The sequence below is a fragment of the Poecilia latipinna genome, unplaced genomic scaffold, assembly GCF_001443285.1.
Source record: "Poecilia latipinna isolate Pla-1442-1.1 unplaced genomic scaffold, P_latipinna-1.0 Scaffold864, whole genome shotgun sequence".
Classification (NCBI taxonomy): Eukaryota; Metazoa; Chordata; class Actinopteri; order Cyprinodontiformes; family Poeciliidae; genus Poecilia; species Poecilia latipinna.
In genome coordinates, this window is record NW_015113480.1 from 190,105 (window position 1) to 216,320 (window position 26,216).

Genomic DNA, 26,216 nt, shown 5'->3' on the forward strand with positions numbered 1-26,216 from the left:
TTGGTAGGAGGCTGGAGGTCTGTCAGGAGCAGGATGTCTGCTGCTGAATGCCTGAGAAGCTTCTGTTCATCACAGACACATCATATTGTTGATTTTTCCTTTTCCTAACCTGCAGTGATGACAGCATGGGGTACCAGTACCCCTTCACTCTGCGAGTGGTGGGAAAGGACGGCAACTCGTGTGCTTGGTGTCCCTGGTACAGGTAGGACCCACTCACAGGCATTTGCCACAAGTTAAGAAGCAACACATCTGATTCATGCTCTCACATTACATAAAATTTATAAGAAACCTGCTTAATGCAACATTCAGGTTCAGAAAATGAAATATTCCATTTGTTTTGTTAATGTATTTGTCCTGTTCCAGGTTCTGTCGAGGCTGCACCATAGAGTGTACAGAGGACAGAGCCTCTGTAGGGAATGCTTATATAGCTGTGGACTGGGATCCCACCGCCCTACACCTTCGCTACCAGACCTCCCAGGAGAGGGTAACACACACCAGCAGCCTCTGACTGGGAGCAGCACATAACACACACACACACCACTATGGGGAGGAATTTCTACATTAGCCGAATGAAATAAAGAAATCTTTGTGATATGCAGTGCTGTTTGCCTGTCTACATATTCCTTCTGTCTTTGTTTTTTGACAGTAATCAAATTTCTAAAATTGGATAAAGATAACCTGAGAAAATACAAAAAGTAGTTATCAAATGATGATTTTGTTAATTAAGGGAAAAGAAAACTATTCAAACCAGCTGGAACTTCTTGGAAAAGTTATTTACCCCCAAACCTGGCAACTTTAAATACCAGTCTTACTGGCAAATTTTTTTCACATATAGGCAAAATGTCTTGTTTAAGTGACAAGTTGGCTAAATGTGTCACACATTCAGTAAAGCAAAGATTTTTACTGAACATAATCAAAATATTGTGTTTGTAAGTGAAAGAGAAGGTGGTCAGTGCAGAGCAGCAAACGCCTCTATGCCTCCCTGCAGATTGTGGAGGAGCACTGTAGTGTGGAGCAGTCTCGTCGCGCTCAGGCTGAGCCCATCAGCTTGGACAGCTGTCTGAAGGCCTTCACCAGTGAAGAGGAGCTGGGGGAGGATGAGCTCTACTACTGCTCAAAGTGCAAGACCCACCGGCTGGCCACCAAGAAGCTGGACCTGTGGAGGCTCCCACCCATCCTGGTCTGTAAACCATGAGCCCTGGAGCTGGCTTCCACATGGACTTCCAATAATGACTGTATGTGAGGTGTTTAAATGTCTGCCACATGTATTTTCTCCAGATTGTCCACCTGAAGCGCTTCCAATTTGTCAATGGTCGCTGGATAAAGTCTCAGAAGATTGTTAAATTTCCTCGAGAGAGTTTTGACCCCAGCGCCTTCCTGGCCCCCAGAGACCTAGAGCATCGCTCCCTGCACTCACGCAGTGAGAGCGAGGACCTGCTGAGGGTTGGGGAAGACAACCTGTCCTCCATCTCTGCTCCCGCTGGTTTCTGCAACCTGCCCAAAGGTGCTTCCACTCACTTCCTGCTTAATGAGTCACTGAGATAATAACACCAAGCTCCATGTTGGTTCACAGCTGTTCCACAGTGAAGCATAAGGAAGTTTGTCAACATTTGTTCTTAAGTTTCTAATTCTTTAGAAAATAGGTGTCCAGCAGAGGTAGCTCTAGTGCACGTGTGGCTGTGAGAGCAACATGAGTGATATCACCAGACACAGGATCAGAATCCTACTGTCTTTAAATGGATCATTCTCTGGGGTTTCCTTGATTGTTTTTAGTTGACTCTTGTCTTTAATTAATTAACAGAAAGGTTTTTTTTTTTTTATGGAAATATTGTCTCTCTTGATTCACAGTCAGCTCCTTTAAGTGCTGTACTCAGTACTATTGTTAGCCATTTGTGTTCCTTAAGCATTATTGCTTCTAGACCTGCATCAGCTGCTTCCAAATATTTTTCTGTTTTATATCATTATAATTCCTTATATTGTGTGAGTCAAAATGAACTCTGCTAATGAAAACTGAATAATCTGCTCCTTCTAAAACTAAAACTACATTCAAATAGAAGGGAGATGGAACCCAAATCCAATTCTTTTTGCCCATATGCAACCTATATCAGACTTTTTCACGGCAGTCTGAAAGGCCCAAGTCAGATTATTTCACCTCCCCAAAAAAACGGATCGCTGCCACTTCTATTTGTGGAATATTAACAAATGTTAATATTGTCTGGACACATGAGGAGATGTATGAGCCATAGCCATGTGCAGTATGTTTATTGTGTAGTTGGTGCATTTTGTAATTTGACTTTTATATACTGATCCTATTTTGCTATAGGCCTATTTCAACTTTTTTAATTAATAATCCACTTCTTTTTATTGTCCTGACCTTGCACAGCTTTTTGGTAAAAGTTGGAAGTGGACTAGTTGCAGTGAAACCCCAGTTGGTGATAATGATGACATAAGTGCTGACTAGGTCTCAACTTGTGAAATATGACTTCTCCCTGAGCTATTATTGCTATCTGAAGAAATCCACCAAAACAACCAATCACAGGCAGGGGGAGGGTCTTAGCATTGTTAATCAAACTTATGTACATGCCATGAATTGTGCAAAAATGGCAGAGTAACAACTCACAGTTACAGAAAACCATTTATCTACTGTCATGAGTGACCATGCTAACTAGCATTAGCATCCACAACAGACTCTGCTAGCTGCAGCACCACAGTCGAGGGGAGGACGGGATGAGAAGCGCCACAAAAGGTTATTGACATTACTAAAACCCGCCTCCTGGCTCTGATTGGTTGTTTCTAGTTAGTATTGTGATATGGCAGAGGAGCTCAATTTTCTTCACAGATTATCTGTCTCATGCCATACTGTCAACACATGGTGACAGTTTCAACAAATATGTAAAAAAATATGTATTTCATTATAAGTTGCACACTGCAGCTTTAATAAGTGAAGTCTTAACTTGAAAATTGGTTTTTGTATTTACTTTGGTCATCTTTCTGATACTATAAATAATTTGATCTGAAACATGTTTTTGTGACAAAATAGCAGAAACAGAAGAAATCTGTGAAAGGGAAAATCCTTTTTCCAGAATTTAACACTAATAGCAGGGCAGTAACTGAATGTCTTTACCTTCCTAATTCCAAAATCCAGTGAATATTGTTGGGGGTTCATTCAGGTGGAGATGGAAGGTCATTAACATTTATCTGGTTTTGTTTTATAACAGCCTCTCCAGCCTCCAGTAGGAGATCAGCGCCGTCTCTCAGTCGGAACAGCAGCCCCTCCGGTAGTCCAAAGCCTGCTGGTCGCAGGCCAGGTCGGCTACGGCTGCCGCAGCTTAGCAGCAAGCACCGGCTCTCCAGCAGCAAGGAGAACTTAGACGGAGCTGCATCCTCTGAAGCTGACTCCCGGGACGGTGCGCCACAGGCGGACACAGAGGAGAGGGTGGCGATAGCAGCAGGAGCAGGGCCTGTGGGCTCCAGCGATCAGGCGGCTTCAGAGTCATCCTGCAGCAGAGAGGCGTCCAGCAGCCACTGTGACGTAATCCTGATGAACGGAGACAGCAATGGGATGGGGTCAGACTGCAGCATAGAGAGCAACGTGGATCCTGACAGTTCTCTGCTTCAGCACAGAGACATGTGTCTGGATCCTCTCTACAACCTCTATGCAATATCAGTCAGTACCATCCTCATATTCACTCTAGTGATGAGTTTATGCTGTTGGTAATTAAATAAAGTTCTGAATCTTTCTATTTTTATCCTCTCAGTGTCATTCAGGAATCATGGGAGGGGGCCACTATGTGACATATGCCAAAAACCCCAATGACAAGTGGTACTGTTACAATGACAGCAGCTGCAAGGTAACCAAACATACACACACACACACACACACACACATACACACATCAAGGCTTTAGAAGTGATCCTGGATGGCCTTGTGGTCTGAGTGAATCACCAGAGAATTGACTAAAATCGTGTGTTTTCCTGCTAACCCTGTGTGGGTGTTTCTCTTCTCACAGACACTTTTAAAATACACATAACACTACAAAGTTTATTTTTATGGCAGTTAAAAAAAACAAGAAACATTTTCTCATTAGCATTTTTACACCAGGATCATGACCAGTTGTGGCAGAATGTATTGATAAAACCTATTAAATCATTAATAATGGTCTTTCTCTTTGATTTGATCTGCAAAATGTAATTTTTTTTATGTGGTTTTCTAGAGTCTAGAGGGCCATGTAAGAAACTATGGCAGGCCATATTTGGCCCCCAGGCCTTCAGTTTAATGCATGTTTTACACTTTACTCTACAACGTCTTAAAGTTTTCTATGTTGCAACCAAAGACATCCCTGAATTATGTTAATGACCCACCACTGGAACTTTTGAACATGGTGGTGGCAGCATTGTGCTGCGGGTTGTGTTTTTTGCTGGGTGTTTCCAGGAGGGACAGGGATCTTGGTCAGATGGGAGAGAATCCTGGAGGTTCACATCCTAACAGAACAACAACCTTCTGCATTATGCAATATGCACTTAAGTTTATCTATCATAAAGTCACAACACATTACATTGAAGTTTATAGTCATGGTCTAAATGTGTATGTATGCTTTTGTGAGGTGCTGTAAATGTATCTTCATGTGTTATCTGAAGAAGCTGTTTGTAAGTTTGCCTTCCTCTTTCTGGTGTTTCACAACGTGACATGATGGATCTGTCGTTTCAACAGGAAGTTCACTCTGAGGAGATCGACACCGATTCGGCCTACATCCTGTTCTACGAGCAGCAGGGAGTCGACTACTCCCAGTTCCTGCCAAAGATCGACGGCAAAAAGATGGCTGACACCAGTAGCATGGACGAAGACTTTGAGTCCGACTACAAGAAGTACTGTGTCCTTCAGTGAGCGCGCTGCTTTTCAGTCACTACACTACACCTGCGCCCTGCTCTGCCTCTTAGCAGGAAGCGCCAGCTGTTTGGATCCTCCCAGACTGCTAACGGCTCGGAGCCACGCCTCTGTCCGCCTGCATGGAGGCAACGCAGCACTTCTTACCAATCCAAAACCTAGATTAGTCTCATCCTCCGCTCCCCTCCCCTCCTTTTCCAAAGCACTAATGTGGTACAAGTGAAAGCCCAGTGAAAAAATAATAATAATTATAAAAAAAACAATCCTCTATGTGTATTTTGCCATAGCATACCTGTAACATTCAGCTGAACCTCACAGATCTCTGAATGTATGCTGATGTGGCCGAGTCATGAAGTGATGATACTTTCTCTGTGCATTGGTCACCTGTGATGACGGGAGGAGAGAAAGCATTTCCACCTGATGTTGGGTCATCAGAGGAAGAACAGTGTCGCTGTTCTCTGGGTCTGGAATGCCATTTGGGAATAGTTAAAGTTTGGTACATACATGCTGGTGTCATGTGGTGCCACAGGCCATTATGGATTTGAAACTTCTTATCTAGACTATTGGACACTGTGAGATGCTTTTTAAAGCTGTTTTATTTAGATAATGTGTCACTAGGATTAATATCATATGCTACCTCATCACTTCCCATCATGCAGTCTGTGCAGCAGCTGTAGCCTAAATGTATGAAACAGTGTTAATGAGAAATATGTTGTTCCTTCCACTGTAGGAGACGAGGTACTTGCATTTCAGAGTTCCCACACCAAAAAAAAAGAAAATGCAGCTCTCTACGCCCACGCCTGAGTCCCACGGCTGCCAAATGACTGGTGCAGACGTGTGTAAAGCCACAACTCCAGGAGCTCACCTGGGAACCTCCATTTATTCTGGAGAGGTGCCATGATTTCAAAAAAACAGAAGCTTAAATATGTTCAGTATATGTTCATGACTTTGTCCCTGGATTCTGGGGAGGTGGCGTTTTATAAGACATGTTTTATTTTTGTAAACAGAAAGGCTTTCTGTTGAGGTGGATCTCTTTAGATCTGACCTGGATGTCTAGCTGAAGCAACGCCCACAGGAAGCAAGCTTCTCTTTGCACCTTACCCCTGCTGCAGTTCCCTGCTGTCACTTTACACATCTTTCTTATGATTAAATCTTTGCAACCTTGGAACAAACCTAGAATATTTAGGGAGAAAAAATGTTGACTGTACTATCATAAAGAATTTTAGCAGTGGTTTTATTATTCTAATCAATAACCTAAAAAAACTTGACTGATGCAGCTGAGCCTTCGAATTGTAGTAATTCAAGCATTGTCAATTTAAAGGGATAGTACCCACTTTTTGAAGTGAGGGTTTGTCTTAAAACTACTGCAATCTCAAAGAATTTCAAGCACTTAATGTAAACATTGATTCATAAATCTTTAAACCAGTCACATTTGCTATGGATGTGTTTCTAGTGAGAATGTTAGTTAGTTGGTTGGAAAGTTAGTTGGTTAATTACAAGAGCAGGTGGAACATGTACAGCTAAGCAGAAAGAGGTTAATGTACCAGTACATGTTTCACATTTGAAGGCCATTGTGGCAGACCATAATGTCCCAGTTTACCTGCAAACATGGACAGAGTTTTGTGTAAATAAAGATTTAATGCAAACATGATGACTGCACTGAAAGATTTGTAAAATAGTGTTAGCATAACTGATTATGCTCATTTTGAGATTTCTGTTTTAAAAATAAAAGTCTGTTTTAGTCTCAGTCTGGCTCTGGCTCTGCTGAAAGTAGGATATTGACTGCTCATAACCTCACACCTGAACCCCACTTCAGGAGATTTCTAGTTGTGATTAATATCTGAACCATCTTCAGCCTGCCACTGGTTCAAAGTAAATGTGAGCTGAAGTGATTTCCACCTGATTCAACTCCTGAGTCAAACAGCTTTTTCATTATAAAAGTTGTAATTTACAACAGCTGTTGTCTGCCTGGCTAGTTGCCCACTAATTAGCTGGTTTAAGCCTGTGTATTTATGATCTTGTGCTAATCTGGTGTCAGATTTGTAAGCCCCTTTACAGATTTTTTCAGACAACCTTGCTTTTGTGGGCTGATACTAAAGTCTGACATCAGATGACTCATGGTTGTTATACAGATTAAATGTGTGCAGTAGCGCCAAAGGTTTTCAGTTCATAGCACTACATCTGAGCACACATTCAGCTAAAACAAGTTCCAACGGCCTCAAAATGACATTTGTTTGAACCATTAACGCCCGGCATGAATTGAAAAGATAAAGCTGCACTGCATTCTTTAAGTGAGCAACTGGGTCAAAAGTTTCTGTCATTTCAGCTCAATGCAAGCACAAAGGAAACCATGTTTCTTTCACTTAAAGCTGGGTCTGTTTTATTTTGATCAGTAGTAGTGGGAAACCTCTGCAGCTGAAATGTTCTCTGGCTCCCCCACTACACACACACACACACGCGTGCGCACACACACACACACACACACCTGATGTTTGCTTCCTTTTTAGCTGCTGTATCCATGGAAAAGACATTGTTCTGGAGAATATGCATTAGAAAGAAGTCATCTTTTCCTTTGCAAAGACTGTTGAATGAATGAAAGTGTGTAGATGAGTGCTATTTATGTTTGCTCTGAACGCTGTTTTTCCTCCACCTTTCTGCCTTTATGCTGAGCTATTAATGACGTTCAGTTTTATGTCTTTGAAATGACTAAAAGGGAAAATTGCAGTAAGGATCAGATCAGTCAAGAACCCATTTTCTAATGCTACATCCAGTTATATACCCAGTACATGTCAGTTTTTGATTTATTTGTTTTCTGTCCTTAAATGTGCCCTCAGGCCACCTGCAGCTCAAACTGTTGTTAAAAATAGGGGCTAATTTCAGCACAATTTTCTGAAATCAAAAGTTTTCAGAAAATCTTTAATGGAACCAATCTGTTAGCCGAGGCTGGACAAACAGACCCAGTTAAACCACAGGGCTGATGCCCCCTGCCCCCAACCCCCACCCCGCAGATAACTTCAGCATGTTGGCAGGCGGAGCAATCTACTACTGAGCTGTCTGTTTGTAGCCTCTTTTTATTTAACTTCTGTACCGTCAGATTGAAAGCTGACTTAATTAAAAAAAAAAAAAAAACGCTTTTTTGTAAGGTGTTGAAAGAAAGTGACATTGCACTGACATTAAAACATGTATATATAAAGTGTTTTGTAAATAAGCCAATGAAAACTCTGTATTTGAATATGAACTGTACAAACTATTGTACTTGTAGTTGTATATGGAGTGAAACTGTTGATCTGTAACAAAATAACCAAGCAACAAATTAAACTGCAGATGAAATTACATTCATTAAAAGTGATTGCTTTTGTTGTTCAAAGTTGTGGAAATAGTTTGGCAGTTTTATCATTTTTTAAGGGAATAATGCTAAGCACATCTGTAGGAGAAAAACAGGGTACTATCAAAGACACATTGGAGCAGCTGCTGAGCACAGTGGTGGAGGGGTAACGATGTTCCTTGTTCTTGTTATCAAAGAACAAGGAACATTTTCAGAATGTTTGCACATTTCTCTTTCTACAGAATAGGTTGTCTAAATGTTGAGATGCTGTTGCTTTGTTTTTGCAGAGTCTCAACAGAGCACCAGGACTGCAGCTGGTCCTCAATCAAGACCTCAGCATTTAATAATAAGAAACAGAACCACAAAAACAAAGGAATACTCTGGAAATATTTGCCAAGCTTCACATAGTAAAAAACTTAGTAAGACTTATATTAACTTTGTTCAGTGGTTGCATTAGCCTTTAGGTCTCAAGTGCCTTACACCTATGAAATGGTGAAAGCATTGTGGGCAGACAAGTCATGATTATGGCAAAATCATTTTTAGAAGAAAAAAGGAAGGAATGGCAAAATCCAAACTCCTGTTGTCACATACCAGCCCATTCCAAGAAAAACAAGAATAGTTACAATGTTTTACCTGTACAAACGTCCTGGGAGAGAGAAGTGGTAAAAACAATCATTTAATTAAATTCTGTAAAATTAAGTTATCAGTTTACCTTTTCACAGAAAGCTCCTAGCTTCAAAAAGAGCAGGAGGCCATTTTAAGATGTCAAATTATAAAGTATTTTAAACCATGTTTGATATACACAGCACTTCTATAACAACTGAAGGTAATATGATTGTGCTATAAAATGGCCTTCTGTGCCTGGAAAATACATACCTGATGCTAACAATCTATTACTGATTAAAACAGGAATCCAGAAACTTTAAAAACACCAACAAGAGAGGCCTCTCAGATGTTAATGACATTCCCTTAACGAACTGTCAGAATGATTATCTTCCACATTGAAATGAAAACATCCCAACATGTCATATGTGAATACAGGCTAAACCTCAGAGTTTTTCTTGCTGTTTGACCAGAACCAGCAGACCCAGGCCACATCCTGCCTGTGCTGGACTTGGTTTGATCCGTGCCTGTCACTGTGATGGTGTGTGCACTGTTCAGGCTGTCAGGCTTCTGCTGCAGCTCAGGGAGGAAAACCACAGTTGCAGGGTCTCTGCAGCCGCTTCCCCGAATTAAAAGGTGCTACTGACACATGCAAACTGCAACGCTGTGCACTATTTTAAAGGTTTTCCGGTCCGCCTCTCATCTGACCCAGACTGACAGATAAAGTTATTCTGAGTAAAAGTATATAAATAGCCTGGAATGCCTTTAGCAGCTTTTAAATGCTGGAATTTAATGGACTAACTTTGCTCATTTTGTGAAAACATTATGCACATTTTTATCATGAGATGAACATTTTTAGGACATCATTTAGTAGCTATTGACAACATTTGAAATTTTAAAAGACCTGCATAACCTTAAGTTGGTTGTAATATTATTTATCTGATGATTTTCTTCTCTGCTACAAGTCCATGCTGAAAGTCTTACAATAAATACTTTGCCAAAAAAAGTCTAGTTCCAGTTTTGAAGGGAAAAAAAGTATCTCTTGACCCTTCAGCCACATCTTGCAAAGAACATTTTTGCTCTTGCTGCTGTAGTTTGAACTGAGGGGGTGAACTCATCCTGATCTTCAATCCCACTGCTTCAGATTGGGCCACCTGTGCATGCGCTGAGGGCTGACTCCAGGCTGAGCATCAGCACTGTGTCTGAGGGAGTTTGTATCTCAAGCCACCTGCTGCTTCTGTTCACTTCCTCTGCCTGTGTTGTGGTTCACATGCGAGCTGAGCTCCGGCTGGTAACGTGACAGATAGGTCAGAGGATCACACTAAACTCTAACAAGTTTGACGTTGTGTTAATAAGCTCCTTAGAACAGTAAAGGATTACAGCTGGTTTGGATTCTTCAACTCTCTACTTCAGAACAAACAGAGGTAAGGCGGTTGGATGTTCAGTGCACCTCTTTCCTGCGTCTCCTTGCTTTGTAGCCAAGTTTTAAACAAAACTGCTTTTCCTCCACATCTGTCTGAAAGTTTTCACCCTTTTTCCAGACCAAAGTGATGTTCTTCTGTTCACACTCCTCCACTTTGGGCTCCTGGGGCAGAAGACGCAGAGCGTGGTGAATCTGGCCTTTGATATATGTACTGATATGTGTCCAGGTGAGCTGTCAGGCTTCCACAATTCAGATTAATATCCAGCAGAATTATCCAAACATTTTAAAGGTGAACCTTTGTCTTTCTGCAGAGTTCTACATTGTCCTCGCAGTTCTCTGCTTCATCCTGCTGCTGTTCATTGTGCTTGGTGCCGTGTTTCTAAGAAAGTAAGAATTTTAGTGCAATTTGTTCATGCTAAATTTCAAAATGAACAAATATATTTGAAACTGAGTTTTTAGAAAGCCCATTTTAAGTTCAGTCTTCAAGGTCAAACACATCCTGATTTGTGTCCGCAGCACAAAGTTCTTCAGAAATTTATCACAGCACTAACTTATGATTTCTATTTAAAACCACCTTGCTAGTTTAGATGACAAACATCCTTTTCATGTGCAATTCATGAAGGACAATGAATCTCTTCATAGCATTACAGAAAATATGCGGTATGATATGAGTTATCTAATTCCTCTAAGCTTCCAGGCCTTTTTAAGTCAGAGTTGTGCAAACTTTTTGCCAGTTAGGCCAAAATCCCGATGTTGAAAGTTCTCACAAAAACTATTTTCAAAGAAATATTTAAGTTTTCTATTTCTCCTGCTCAACAGTAGACTAAACATTCAATAACTTAATAACAAAAAGTCTCACATGTAGATCCAACATGTAAAAAGGGTCAAACACTTTTGCCTTTTTTTAAAGAAAGACATGCAGGTCCAAGTTATCAGGTGAGATTATTTCCTACTCTGTTGGTCTAAAAAAAGTTTATCTCCGTACTCACAACAGGAACTGAATATGTGCCACTCTTTGAAAACATGTCTTGTATTTAGCCAAGTTTAATAAATAGACGTACCAAAAGTTGCTTTCCTGTAAAAGCCACTGGATGTTTGGGATCCTTAGAATGAAAGTAAAGTCACAGTAAAACTTTTGATGAATAAGAGAAAAATAATTCATGTCAAATCAAACATTTTCCATTCTTTGAAGACTGAAATTTATCACACATAATTTAGCTTAAAAACCAAATGAACCAAATGTTGCCAAATGTGGGCAGTCAGGGGCCACAAAGCATCACAAGGGTTGCAAATATCCCTGCAGTTCAAGGCTAAAAGTGATAGAAATAAACAATCAACTGTACCTATTCATTTTAAGTCCCTCAATTTATTACTTCCAAGGAGCCAAGTTTAACTTTAATTTTAATCGTTTAATATGATAAACTTATACTTAAATATTAGACCTCTGGAGATAGTCACCAGAAACCCCACAACACTGAGCCGTTCAGGATGTCAACTGATGTCCTGAATATTTCTGGTTTCTCTTGCAAGAAATATTCTATCTTCTATCAGGTAGATATTTACCTCTTATTGGTTCTCAACAAAATCCAATTTAAAGGCAAATATGAAATGATGGTTTAAATACTCATTTGATACTCCCTGACAAAAAGGGTCAGTCAAGGTATACAGGGTTTTTTGCTTTAAATGGCCCTTTTCAGTTTCGTACAATGTTGCTTTATGAAACACATTTTTTTCTGCAGGTACCGCACCATGGTTCGAACAGTCCGAATGCAGCAGGGCAGCAAGTTTATTCTGAGACATTTGCCTCAGTTAGAGACCCCCGTTGTGACACCCACAGTCCAGTCAGTGGAGAATGACGAGGGCGAGCAGCTTCCTCCAGAAACTCCTTTACGGATAACCACAGTCCGGTTATCTTCCAAGAGGTTGTGGAAAGGCCTACAGCAGGTACTGTCACACAGCTGGGTCCAGATTTATTCTTCAGAGGAAAATGGATATTTAAGTCTCAGTGTGGGCTGCGCAGTAGCACAGCTGGTAGCACTGTTACCTTGCAGCAAAAAGGCCCTGGGTTCAAATCCCAGCCCTTTCTACATGGAGTTTGTATGTTCTCCCTGTGCATGTGTGGGTTCTCTCCAGGTACTCTGCCTTCCTCTCACAGTCCAAAAACATGACTGTCAGGTTAATTGAGCTCTCTAAATTCTTCTTAGGCATGTGTGTATGATTGTTTGTCCTGTCTTCCTAATGCTCAGTGATGGACTGGTGATTTGTCCATCTGTCTGACTTGGAGTCCTTTCTGAAAACAGTCCATATTAAAAGAATCCTGGTCTTTCCTCTTCTTCTATGGATGACTTCACCAGGAGTGTTTCATTGCAGGAACCTCGTTTCACCAAGTCAGACCTGAATCTTCTGCAACTGATCAAAGCAGGGAAGGAGGGAGTCTTCTACCAGGCCAGGATGAGCAGAGGGACGTGTAAAGGTCACAGCATGTTCACCTGCAAGATCAGCAAAGAAGGTCCTTTTACTTTAACGGTCACTAGAGAAATAAAGGGGATTTTTAACAGCCTATAATTCATACCTTTAATAAAACGTTTTTGGGTAAATAGTTTTATTTAGGTCATGGGTGTCAAACTCTATTCCTCAAGGGTTGGGGTCCTGCACCTTTTTAGGTATTTTCTGCTACAACACAGCTGAACTGAATACAGTTTATAGAACTTGACTGCAGGTGGAGGAGACATTTCAGTCATTTAATCCAGATGTGTTGGACTAGCGACACATCACAACGTTGCAGGACAACAAACATGACCTGCCAGTGGCACAAAAAGTGGGCATGCAGCGTATACAACGCATAGGGGCGCTGCACCAGAGGGGTTTATGTGTTCGCAGCCACCTGAATAAAATGTAGTTGCGACCCTGTGTCCTGGATAAGGTTGCCACCTTTCAGAAATCAAAATAAGGGACGCCCACTAATGAGCGTCGTCCTAGTCTAATAAGCGGAAGGGAGGGGGGTTTTGTGCTTCGACTAAGGTTACCAAGGGACCAGTCCCTATGTATTTAAAACCGGGGGCGGCAGCGTGTCGGTTGGTCTGTGTTACCCATAAAGCAGTTGGGCACAATATCCCAACCTTATGAACGCAACACCAAAACCGTGAGTGAAACAATGACTGGGGCAGCCTACTATATAAAGTACTCAGGGACCATATCTTTATTCTTATTACATATCCACATTTGTAGAATACGGAACAAATTGCGTCCCGTATCGGTTCAATACGGGACGCTACATTTAACAGCCAAATACGGAACAGTTCCGTATTTTAAGGGATTGGTGGCAACCCCAGTCCTGCAACACGTTTGGTGTGTGTTTCCACCAAATGAGCATTACCTTACTTAGACAGCCAAGACTTGCTGTCTGGTGCTCTTTGGCGCCCCCTCCTGTTGTGGGGGACCTATAAGAGGCTTAGTTTGCCTAGGCAGACAAATTAGACCTCATGAGGCTGAATAATATCCATTTATTATTCTGTCAACTTAACCATACAATGAAACCTGATTATTTGTATTTACCCAATAAATAGTATAGATTGTTTTTGCTCTATTTTAGTATTTTTATTTATTGTTTTAATGTTTTTATTATGAAAGTGTTTGGTTGAAAGATTGGTTAATTGAATCTGAAATGTGTTTATGGTCATGATTTAGTTTCATCTAATTGTGTTTTCTTCCCTCTAAGGTGTGCGTCCCAAACATGTGGATATGGAGATTTGCATCATGAGGAAACTGGTTCACCATAAAAACATCCTCCAGCTTCTGGACTGGAACTCGAGTGAACGTAAGTTAAAACATGCTCCTATAAACTGTAGAAAAAGATACAAGACCATTTATTCTCAGTCTAACAGTGAATCAGACTAATGTTCAACGTAAGTTATGATTTATTAATGCATAATTATTTGTACTTGTTGAATGAAAGTGACAGTTTTTACTTCAAATGCAGAGTTCAGAATACTCAGAACCAATCAAACAAATACAGGTGCATCTAAATTAAAATATTTAAAATTTAATTTATTTTTGAAACAAATTTTTGTTTAAGACTTTAAGATTTTCTGTTAATCAACAAAAACAAAACATTTAGGTGTATAAACTTAAAGAGTATCTTTAATACCTGCTGAGAGGTTATTATTTTAAAGACTTACTTTTATTCCAACAAATGAGCCCCATCAGAACAAATATTCCAGTTATTTTACCTGTAGTAGCTTTTCAGGGTTCTACAGCATTTTGGGATCTTCATATCCATATGCTAGTGCTAGGTCAAACAGGGCAGATCTTTTAAGTGAATATTAAAGCAACAGTTTTTAAATATTTAAATATTGCAGTTCTGGAGGTGTTTGAGTGAACCTTCCTGTGTGCAGAGCCCTACATTCTGATCATGGAGTATGTTAGTTATGGCACACTGCGGACCTTCCTCCAGACCAACAGGGTCCACCTCAGTGTAGACCCAGAGCTGCAGAGCCTCCTCACCATTGCTTCCTACCACATCGCCCTGGCGATGCAGCACCTGCGCTCCAAAATGGTAATCCTCACACACTACTGCATGTTCAATACATTTTATGTAATGTTGGAACATTTGTCTCATTGAATCTATATACTAGAAAATTTCTGAAATATTAGAAATGGTTTGAACAACAATTATTCAACATGACTTTCATTTCATGTAGATTTTAGATAAAAATTGTTTCAATATTGGCATATTTTGCCATTTTATTTCTTTTGAAAGCTTACATTGTTCTAAAATATATTTTTTTTAAGTTTTCTTTAGAATAATCTTTTGTTACCCCTTTCGGATGATGACTTTTTGACTATTATTCATATTCTTGCATGTTCTAGACATGCAAGAATATGAGCTTGAATATTTGGTTGTTTTTTTTTGACACACTTGTTCCTGTGGCCCTCTGTGCAGATCGTTCACTGTGACTTAGCTCTGAGGAATATTATGGTCAATAAGTTTCCTTGGGAGGTGAAATTAGCAGAGTTTGGTCTGGCCCGGGACCTGAGCCGCATGGCGAGCCGCCGCAGCAGCCGTTGGAGGAGTCCACGAGTAAGAAATACACACACACTGTTTGTATGCTGGGTTTGTTCAGTACTGTTGTCTAGTATTTTGGGCAAGCACCACAGAGATATATAAAGATATGACCTCATCAGAACATCGTTTTAGCTTGTCTTACATCATTCTCACCTTTTTTGTTCAACTATCAACCTGCATGCAGTTCTGCTTTTATTCTAACACAAAAGAATAAAATAGGTTTGCCACATACTCGCCACTGCATAAAAGACATGACAGCAGGTCTGGTTACACTTCAGGGGACATTCTGTTTTTCAATGTGCAATTTTGATCACTCTGCTGTAACGTTAAAGCAAACTCAGCCAGAACCCAAAACAAGTGTTTGGTTCACCAAAAGTTTATTACAAAAAATTAGGGTGTTGAAGGGGCTCCATAGGGTGTAGTTACACAGATAGGTCAGGAATGGGGGATCCACAGGGGCCAGGAATCCGGCCTGGGGAGGGTAGGGTGGATGGGCAGTGGGAGGCCTAGTGGGGTCTCAGGGGACAAAATCCACCAACCAGAGGCTCATTCATTGAAACAATCCAGGGTCATGCACGGGGGGATCTCAGGCAATGAAAATCCAATAATCAGAAGACTGGAGGCAGGATCAGACGCAGGCAGGTTTCAGCAACAGGAGGTTAGAACTTTTCCTACAGCAGAAGGACTAGGCAAGAATCTGTGGTCAAAAAACAGGCAGGATCAGAAAACTCTTTTGAACATGAAACAAGGCTTGAAAGCTGTGACAACAGACAATCTCACACTGAGCTGGTGACGAGCAGCTGTTTAAATAGGTTGCAGCACAGTGGAGGTGAGGGTAATGAGTAATCAGCGCAGTCAAGGTGGAGCTGCAGGCCTGAAATCATGACATCACCTCTTCCTCCTCAAGGGGCAGCTCTTGACGCCCCTCAGGGTCCAGATGCTGGCAATGGAAGTCGCGGATGAGGCCTTTACCCAGGACCAAGCGAGAAGGTATCCAGGAACTCTCCTCAGGACCATAGCCCTTCCAGTCCACAAGGTATTGGATGGCACGGCCCTAACATCGGGAATGTAGTAAGCAGCTCACACTAAAGGCAGGAGCTCCATCAATGAGTCAGGGGGATGGAGGGGCCCTGGATGGAGGGCAAAACCTGGACATCACAGGTTTGACCTTGGAGACGTGGAAGGTGGGGTGTACATGCAATGAATTAGGCAGTTTGAGACGCACAGCAACTGGGTTAACAACCTTGGCAACAGGAAATGGGTCCACAAAACAGGATGCCAACTTGAGATTCTCTGCCTTGATGGGCAGATCCTTAGTGGATAACCACACCTTCTGACCCACCAGGTATCTTGGGACTTGAGATCTGTGGCGATTGGCATTACGAGCATAAACAGCAGAGGTCTTGCAGAGAGTCGCTCTGGCTCTTCTCCAGACTCTGAGACAACGACATGCTGATAAATGGGCAGCAGGAACCTGGGTAGCCCCTTCCTGAGCAGAGAGAATAGGTGGCTGATGGCCATAAACAACATGAAATGGTGACAGACCTGTGGCACTTGATGGTAATCCATTGATAACGTACTCTACCCAAGATAAGTTCTGGGACCAGCGACTGGGAGCATCCATGCAAAGGATGCGAAACTTGGACTCAACCTCCTGATTCATCCTCTCCATCTGACCATCCGTCTGAGGGTGAAAACCTGAAGAGAGACTGACGTCAATGCCGAGACGGGTGCAGAACTCACCCCAAAAACGTGAAACGGTCCTCGATCAGACATGATGTTGCAGGGAATGCCATGAAGTCTGAATACTTCTTGGGCCATCACCTCAGCGAGATCAGGTGCTGAAGGCAACTTGTGTAGAGGAATGAGGTGGGTCATCTTGGAGAATCTGTCAACCACAGTGACGAGTACAGTGTTACCTTGAGAAGGAGGTAGGCCGCTGACAAAATCCATTGAGACGTGGGACCACAGTCGATGTATACTCGGCAGAGGCCTCAGTAAACCGGCTGGAGGACGTCTGTAGGGCTTTACTCTGGAACAGATGGCACGTGCTGACAAACTCTTGTGTGTCCTTTCTCAGTGTGGGCCACTGACTGGACCACTGCCAGTGTCTTAGTTATACCTGGGTGACAGAAAAGTTTAGAGTAGTGACAGAACTGAAGGACCATTTCTTCAGGAACAAATAGAAGACCCTTAGGACATTGAACTGGAGCTGGTTGTTTCTGATGACTCTCTTGAGCAAAGTCTCAATACTGGTTAGAGCTAACCTGGTCTTGGAGGGAAGGATGTAGTCATGGTCAACAGAATCAGAAGGACAGACAGAAGGCTGATGAAGTCTTGAAAAGGGCATCTGGTTTGATGTTCTTGCTGCCAGGCCAAGGTGAAGTCAAACCTGCTAAAGAATAGTGCCCATCTAGCTTGGCGTGGGTTCAGTCTCTTGGCAGACTTGAGGTATCCCAAGTTCTTATGGTCTGTCCATACAATAAAATGGTGTGGACCTCTCCAGCCAGTGCCTCTATTCCTCTGATGTTAGTTTGATAGCCAACAGTTCTCCGTCTCCAACGTCATAGTTTCTCTCAGAGGCAGAGTGTTGGCGAGAAAAAAAGGCACAAGGATGTAACCTGGCATCATCTGCAAACTGTTGAGACAGAACTGCACCAACCCCAGTGTCCGAGGCATCAATCTCCACCACAAAAGGGTTAGACGGATCAGGAAAATGCAGAATGGGAGCTGAGGTGAAGAGACATTTCAGCTTACCAAAGGCATGTTTGGCCTCTAAAGACCACTTGAACCAAGTCTTGGTTGAAGTGAGTTGATGAAGAGGGGGAACCACTGAACTGTAATCCTTGATAAAACGATAAAAATTGGCAAACCCAAGAAACTGTTGAAGTGCCTTCAAACTTGATGGGTCTGGCCACTCCAAGACTGCTGCCACCTTTGATGGATCCATGTTAATCCTGCCAGGAGCAATCACAAAACCCAGAAAAGATACAGATGACTGATAAAATGCACACTTCTCAGCCTTAAGAAATAGTTTATTTTGGAGAAGCCTAAGAAGAACCTTGCAAATATGCTTGATATGGGTAGGTAGATCCTTCAAAAAAAAAAGAAGAATGTAATCAAGGTATACAAAAATAAATCTGTTTAGCGTGTCCCTTAAAATGTCGCTAACCAATGCCTGGAAAACGGCTGGAGCATTGGTGAGCCCAAGGGCATGACCAGGTATTCATAATGCCCTGAAGGGGTGTTGAAAGTCATTTTCCATTCATCTCCTCCTCTTATTCGGACCAGATGGTAGGCATTACACAGATCCAGCTTTGTGAACACAGTACTTCCTTGAAGGAGCTCAAAAGCAGAAGTCATGAGAGGCACAGGGTACCTGTTCTTGACTGTAACTTTGTTAAGGCCTCGATAATCGATGCATGGTCTAAAAGACCCATCCTTCTTGCCCAGAAAGAATCCTGCACCTGCTGGGGAAGAAGACTTTCTGATTAGTCCTGCCTTGAGGGTGTCAGAAATGTATTCCTTCATTGCCCCTCTTTTAGGACCAGAAATGGAATACAATCTGTCCCTACGTGGGGTGGTACCAGGGTGAAGGTCAATGGCACAGTCATACTCTCTGGAGGCAGAGAAGTGGCCTTTGATTTGTTAAATACCTCACGCAGATCATGATAAAACTTAGGGACCTTAGACAAATCTGGATAAGGTTGACCTCACAGGGAGCTTTCATGATAGGAGCTTCCCTCAAACAAGAAGTGGAGCAAGAAGGACCCCAAGACTGAACCTCACCAGTGAGCCAATTGATGACTGGACTATGTTTGATGAGCCACGGAGTCCCAGAATCACTGGAATCTCTGGGGACCTGGTCAGCAGAAATGTGGTCCTGTCATGGTGGTGTCCTGAAATCAGTACAGAAACAGGCTTAGTGCAGTGAGTTATTTGATCAATGAGATGCCCATCAATAGCAAAAATCTCACGTGGTCTCTCTAGAAGTTCCAACTCCAGTGTGAGCTTATGAGCTAGGCTGACATCAGTCAGCATCAGCTCCAGAATCAATGAAGACAGGAACTTCCATTCCTTCAGGAGAGTCGGGAAATCTGATGGTGCACCAAATGTGGGGAGGGTTCCGAGCTCTGAGGATAGGGCTCAGCAAAGACCCCCCAAGCTTTACTGAGCCTGTCCTTTTGATGGACAGTTAAGAGCTCGATGGTTTTTCTCTCCGCAGTAGAAACACAAGTGATTTCTGAATCTCCTCTCCCTCTCTTTGGCAAAGAGCCTGGTCCTACCCAATTGCATGGGCTCCTCGGCACTAACGGGGGGGCATGGAGGCTTGTGACATGCTGCATGGACTGACCTGGACAGTTGAGACCCTTCCTTGAAAATTAGATGAAGACTTCTCCCTCCTTCGTTCACGAAGCCGTTGATCAATTTGCATGGCCTCGATCAATCCACGTGGCCTTGAGGGTCTTGGGAGGGTCACAGGTAGTAATCTCATTCTTGATATCACCTGACAGGCCCTGGTAAAAAACGTCAAACAGGGCTTCATTATTCCAAAGACAATTGGACTTCAAGGCATGGAAATTGATGATGTAGTCAGTAACAGGTCGAGAGCCCTGTTTGAGAGAAAACAGTCTCCTGACAGCCTCCCTCTCAGGATGGATTGGATCAAAAACCCTTTTCATTTAATCAGAAAACTCAAAGGAGTCACAGCTGTCAGCATCATTCTCCCACTCAGAGTTTCCCCACTGCTTTGCCATACCAGATAGTGGAGAGATTGTATAGGCCACCTTGGCCCGTTCAGAAGGGATGGCATACGGTTGGAGTTCAAAAAAACAGCGAACACTGGGTTAAAAATGGTCTGCACTGTTCAGGATCCCCATCAAAATGCTCTGGGTGAGGGTGGGGGAGTTTCTTAGGTTCGTTGTTAGTGTTAACTGTGGGAGTGACAGCAAGGGGAAGTGGCTGTGTAACTGAGGACCTAGCTTGGGCTTTGGAAGCCCTAAGAGAAGAAAGTCCCTGTAAAAGCTCCTGGACATTTCTTTCTAGGCCAGTAATAGCACCCTCCACCTTAGAACACCAATCAGAATTTGGCTTTGGGTTCATACTGGCGACATCGTACTGTAACATTAAAGTAAACTCAGCCAGAACCCAAAACAAGTGTTTGGTTCACCAAAAGTTTATTACAAAAAATGAGGGTGTTGAAGGGGCTCTACAGGATGTGGTCACACAGGTAGATCAGGAATGGGGGATCCACAGGGGCCAGGAATCCAGCTTGGGGAGGGTAGGGTGAATGGGCAGTAGGAGGCCTAAGGGGGGCTCAGGGGACAAACAGATGACAGGGACAAAATCCACTAACCAGAGGCTTAGTCGTTGAAACAATTGAAGGTCATGCACGGGGGGTCTCAGGCAATGAAAATCCAATAATCAGAAGACTGGAGGCAGGGTTCAGCAACAGGAGGTCAGAACTTTTCCTACAGCAGAAGGAATAGGCAAGAATCTGTGGTCAAAAAACAGGCAGGATCAGAAAACCAGAAAACTCTTTTGAACATGAAACAAGGCTTGAAAGCTGTGACTGGGGCAACAAACAATCTCACACTGTGCTGGTGATGAGCAGCTTTTTAAATAGGGAGCAGCAGGTGAGGGTAATGAGTAATCAGCACAGTCAAGGTGGAGCTGCAGGGCTGAAATCATGACATTTACTTTCATTTTGTAGATGCTGTTGAGTTATTCTGTGTTTCACACAGGTTTTATATGGCTCATGCAACATTTAAAAATGACCTCCTGTTAATATAATGCAAAGAAAACATTGTGACCTACTGGGAAGACCTGATGTGCTGATTTGTGAGATGAGTTAAGGGCTGGGCAATAAATCAATTTTATCAATTATTTTGATTTTCTGTTTTTAAAAATTAAATCTTTGAAAAATCTGGATTTTTTTTCATGGATTTCCATAGTTTAGAATGATGTCAACACAAAAGGCATACATACATACATACATAAATAAATAATAAAATCAGATTTGGTATGAAAAAAATCAGCCTTAAGCATGGTTTGCACTTCACTTCATCCACAATGTCATTAAAATTTGTTGTTTTTTTTTTGACACACCAAAACAATTTTTTTTGTTACAAATTGTCTCAGCTCTTTTCATTTCAGTGTTTTAGCAAGAGTTTATCTCTCCTTGCTGTTTGATTTGGATTCTCTTTGTTTCATGACTACGTTTCTTCACTTTCTTAAGGTAGTGACATCTGCCTCAAATAAACCTGCTGCCTGGGGACTCGAGAAGTGAACTCCTAATACAGTGTGTGTTCACATCACACACACTGTTGGCCTGTCATCTAGCACATAGCTCTCCTCACTGACCACACTGTCTCCCATGTGTGTGTCTGAAATGGAAGATCAAATTCTTAGTTATGTGTGTTTGTGGGTGTAGTGACATTGTTTAGAGCAGGAAGCAGCCCATTTACAGACATACAGCTTCAATCTAAAACAAACAAAAAAAAAAAAAAAAAAAAAAAAAAAAAAACAACAACAGATAATCAGTTGAAGCTTATTAACCTGAATATATACTGTAGATTCTGCAGTTTCATTTCTCCTTTTGATGTCTATTAATCTGCTGTATTAGATTTGGTGTTAGAGAGGAAGCAGCTTTTTTCATCCTCTGAGACTTTTTCCGTTGTGTGTTTTGTGCAGCCACGCGTGCCGCTGCGCTGGTACCCCCCTGAGTACTTCAAGAACAACTACTACAGCTTCAAAGGAGATGTATGGGCGTTTGGCATTGTGCTGTGGGAGATGCAGACATTTGGTAGGCGGTGTTAGGAACATGTAATATACTGTAATGGGAGGTAAGACAATCTTGGAGGATGTGTGAAGACTTATGGATGGATGACCCACTTCAGTTAGAGCAGCACCAAGCTTCAAATTGCTTACTGTAAACAGCTATTAACTGCACCACAGTGCTGTACAGTATTCTCAAAACATTCTTGCATTCAGGCAATTCCATCAACATGTTACAACCAAAGAACTGTTTTTCTTTCACTACATAAATAGATCATCACAAATCAAGGGAACGAATTATGCTGCCTTTTATTTTGAGTTTAAGGAACAATATGCAACAAGTGCTGACCTCTGGTGGTTAAACTGGAGATTGCAGTCATGTTACTTGGCGTCCAACAGTCTGAATATTTTTAACACTATCTGTCATGGAGAAATCAGGCTGATAAGAGATCATTATACGGGAAATAAATACAGCTGATAGTTTATGCTTGGTCTTCCTCTTTTGAATTCCCTTCGTCTTCTATTTTATCTTCTATGAGTCAGTTGATTCACATGGGTTTGCCTGATCCAAAGTAAAGTAATAATTGTGTTGTTCTATATCTGAGATGTGTACCCTCCAAACATATGAGGATATCTTACCATAGATTCTGTTTTCATCCTCCTGTTAAGCAAGTGTTAGTGTTTTGTCGTGAGGCTCTGTTCTTCAAAATGTAAACAGGATTTGTTCTGAGGTTATAACATAAAACATCTAAGTGATGTCTAAAAATAAAGAATATTACATGAGCAAATATGATAGATCTAGTTAAGCAAACAGCATATCACCTTTAAACTGTGTTTTCTAAATAATTACAACTCATATGGAAATCTTCAAATCTCAGGTACATTACCATACCCCAACCTGGAGACATCAGAGGAAGTGGTGTTCCACATCTGCATGGGTCATAAGAACACAAACCCTGAAGGATGCAGACCAGAAATGTAAGCAAAAGCTCACTACATAAAACCCATATCATATCTGATAATTCATGCTCATTTTTTTTCTCTAAGCTTCAAAACGTTACAGAGTGACACATGTATGATTCATAATGATGACTAAAAGTTTTGCAGTGACAGATTTTCTTTTCTTTTTTGTGGAAACAGTTCACATTCTTTTAGATTATCATGCAGAGGGACGAGCTGCACCATAAATCTAGCGTTACTGCATTTAGTTTTGGCACAAAACTAAATAAAGTCTTGACACAAAACTAAATACAGTTTCTTATACAAAAGAAACTGTATTTGACTCATTGGCTTGTTTTCCAAATTTGTTTATAGTCAGATGTAGCTAATACATCTGACTTGCATTCATTTAATTGTCATAAATGAATGTTAGATGTTTTGCTTACAAAACATCTTTTTTGTAACCTCTTTAAAAAACAACATTGCATGATATTGCATTAATTGATTTTATCTATTTTAAATGTATATTACATATGAGATATCACAGTGCAGAACTTATGCTGGCATCAAGTGTTTGTGCATCTGTATTAACAATGAAGCAAAGTCTTTTGAACAATTTCATTGTGACAAGAGGGATGGCGATGGAGCCACAAAAAGAAAACATGAAAGATGGTCTGAAATTCTGCAGGAAGTCCAAAGACAGACAGCAGAAGCTAGTGCAGTTATTTTCCTTGATGAATCATCCTTTTCATTGACTGTGCAATAATCAGATAAATATTAACAAGGTTAAGAATCCAATAGGTTCTGTGAGGTCCCAACAGTAATTCCTCTGGTCCAAATAAGCCCACTCGTCTTATTTGGACGAGTGGGCTTACTGCTATGAATAAAATATGGATACAATACCAGATGTCCTTCAAGAGCAGATTTGGGAAGAGGAACTAACAACTGTACCCAAATAAGAGAAGCACTGCTCTTAACATATTTTACTCAAGTAAAAGGGAAAGTAGAAAGAAATGACTCAAGAGTAAAATTGTATTTTGTAAAAACACTACTTCTGCTCTGAGTAAATGATCAGAACATCTAATTTTTTATTCAAATTATTAAAATACCCACCACTGTCCAAGAGTAACCTCTTCCACCAATCCAGACACACCTTGGTAAGGAGCTGTGTTTGGCATAATGATGGAGGTTAGGGTGTTAAAGTGTCTCCAGAAAACTCCCCAGATCTGAATCCCAAATAGAACCTGTGGTGAGTTCTCAAAACGCAGGGAAAAAAAATAGAAACAAAAGCCAACAAACCGATCAACTCCAAGCACCAAAAAGATGACAGTGGATCACTATCAGTACAAATCCAACGTCAGTCTGAAAGGCAAAAGTTATTAAAGGAGATCAGCTTTGTAAATACTGACAATTTCCTAAAGAAAAAAAATCTCATACATCCCAGAAGAATTCCTAAATATTCTGCAACATATTCTAAAAGCATGTTTAATAAATAAAATGTTAAAACCATAAAACACAACATTTGTGTCACTGCTGTAGTTTTGGGCATGTTTACATCTTTTTCGTGGTGTGTAAGTAAATAATTACTATTTGTTTTCCAAAATCATTTTCTGCATTGGTATTGAAATCACACAACATTTTCTAAAACATCAACACAGTCACTGACAGCGGACATGTGCATGAAAGAGAATAAAGTTTGAATGTTGCAGGCTTCACATCATGCGTGACTGCTGGCAGGAGCCCTACACCCTGAGGCCCGCCTTCAAGGATATCGTATCCATGCTGGAGAACATCATAGAGGATGATGCAGTGAGCAGCCTCATTTTTGTTCATGTTGTGGAGATGAAATTTAAGGTTTTCTAGTGGAATAAAATTTAGGTCATAAGTTAACATTTAAAATTATATAAGAAATATGGTCTAATTTGAATCAGACTTTTTCTACACAATACAATTATAACACTACATTTTTGTCCATTGCAATTATGTAAATTATTTGTTCTCTCATTTTTTATTAAATATATCAGTAAAAATGTTAGCTGCAAAATTTGGTGCCCTTTCAAGCCTATGTGTCAGATTGGCTAAACGCCTTGAGTTGGTCTAATACTGATTGTTGTGGCTTGGCTCACCAGAAGGTCACCACTTTTACAGATGAAGTTTTACAAGCAAATGATGGAAGGTGAATTTTTTGCAGGTTAAACATGTGAATTTAACATGAAAACAACAGCAACACATGTAAATCATCTGCATAATAAATTCAATGTCTGAAAGAATTATTCTGAGACAGCTTTTCTAAAATCTGCCACCAGCAATTTTTTGTTGTTTTTCCTGGAAAGATTGCTGACGCTAGCAAAGAGCAAATGTAAAACTGATTTCTTCGACATTTTAGTCTTGTAGCCACAAATAGAAATTCATATGATGTGAATTTTCTGACCAGCCGAATTATTGTCTTTGTTTCAGGATTATGTGGATGTGGAGAGTCCGCAGAATTTGGCTAAAGATCGAGCAGAATATCATGAAGATAAAAGTCAGCGAGGGAGTGTCGCCTTGAAAGAAGAACATCACGTTTAAATAACATATATATCAAGGCTGTGTTAATACAAATGATTTAAATCAGGAACTGTTCAATTAATATGTTTTATGTGTGTTTCTTTGTGCATAAACATTTAAAATGCGGTTTGACAGAGGAGTGGAAAATAGATAGATAAATCATAGATTTTAATTTAGCCTTTCTATTGGATCTTATTTTACTGGATCTTATGTTTCTTTTTAAAACATGTATTATACTTGTCATCTTTTTTATTAAACATATCAAAGTATCTCCTTTTTTTACTGAACTCTAGCAACACAAAGGAGGACGTCTAATTTTAGGGGAATTTTACATTTTTGACAGAAATACATCGCGATTTTTGCATCGCTACTTATGAGGGGCACCTGAAGCCGTTGTGTATGGGGGAAGTTTTCTGCCATAATTTCGTCAAAGTTTCTCCCTATATCCAAGGAGAGAACTAAAACGTGCAGGATGCCGGCCCTCGAGGACCGATTTTGGGGACCACTACGCTAGAAGGAAACAGATGGACCAAGTAAAACACTTCCTTTCTATTGGCTAAGAGGTTTCCAGACAATAGTACTTTTTTGTTCCCATAGAGCAGAAAAGAATTCGTAAGCGAGCAAAGAGGTTTGCAAGCAGAGATTTGATCCG

At 41.0% G+C, this 26,216-nt stretch overlaps 2 protein-coding genes across 4 annotated transcripts in view; both read left to right on the forward strand.

Annotated features, from left to right (window-relative positions):
* Window positions 1-8,218, forward strand: part of usp32 (ubiquitin specific peptidase 32) — a 73,634-nt gene extending 65,416 nt beyond the window's left edge. For all 3 annotated transcript variants that reach the window (XM_015048164.1, XM_015048165.1, XM_015048166.1), the window contains 7 exons: window positions 116-202; window positions 364-484; window positions 989-1,180; window positions 1,279-1,504; window positions 3,219-3,667; window positions 3,759-3,851; window positions 4,712-8,218. In XM_015048164.1, the coding sequence (XP_014903650.1) occupies window positions 116-202; window positions 364-484; window positions 989-1,180; window positions 1,279-1,504; window positions 3,219-3,667; window positions 3,759-3,851; window positions 4,712-4,885 (1,342 nt within the window). In that variant the 3' untranslated portion in view covers window positions 4,886-8,218. The remainder of the gene's footprint in view (window positions 1-115; window positions 203-363; window positions 485-988; window positions 1,181-1,278; window positions 1,505-3,218; window positions 3,668-3,758; window positions 3,852-4,711) is intronic.
* A 1,832-nt stretch (window positions 8,219-10,050) lies between these two features.
* Window positions 10,051-25,646, forward strand: LOC106957007 (tyrosine kinase receptor Cad96Ca). Its single transcript, XM_015048170.1, has 12 exons — window positions 10,051-10,237; window positions 10,355-10,462; window positions 10,548-10,623; window positions 11,976-12,180; window positions 12,607-12,745; window positions 13,955-14,053; window positions 14,631-14,791; window positions 15,179-15,316; window positions 21,995-22,106; window positions 22,957-23,056; window positions 24,727-24,826; window positions 25,475-25,646. Exons 2-12 carry the CDS (start codon window positions 10,453-10,455, stop codon window positions 25,583-25,585), a joined length of 1,251 nt encoding a protein of 416 aa, XP_014903656.1. The 5' UTR covers window positions 10,051-10,237; window positions 10,355-10,452; the 3' UTR covers window positions 25,586-25,646.
* Window positions 25,647-26,216: the final 570 nt, after the last annotated feature.

Excerpts from the sequence above, each read along its gene's own strand:
- LOC106957007 (XM_015048170.1), top strand. Across the intron at positions 15,317-21,994 it reads GCCGTTGGAGGAGTCCACGA|CCACGCGTGCCGCTGCGCTG; the intron begins GTAAGAAATACA and ends TGTTTTGTGCAG. Across the intron at positions 22,107-22,956 it reads GTGGGAGATGCAGACATTTG|GTACATTACCATACCCCAAC; the intron begins GTAGGCGGTGTT and ends TTCAAATCTCAG.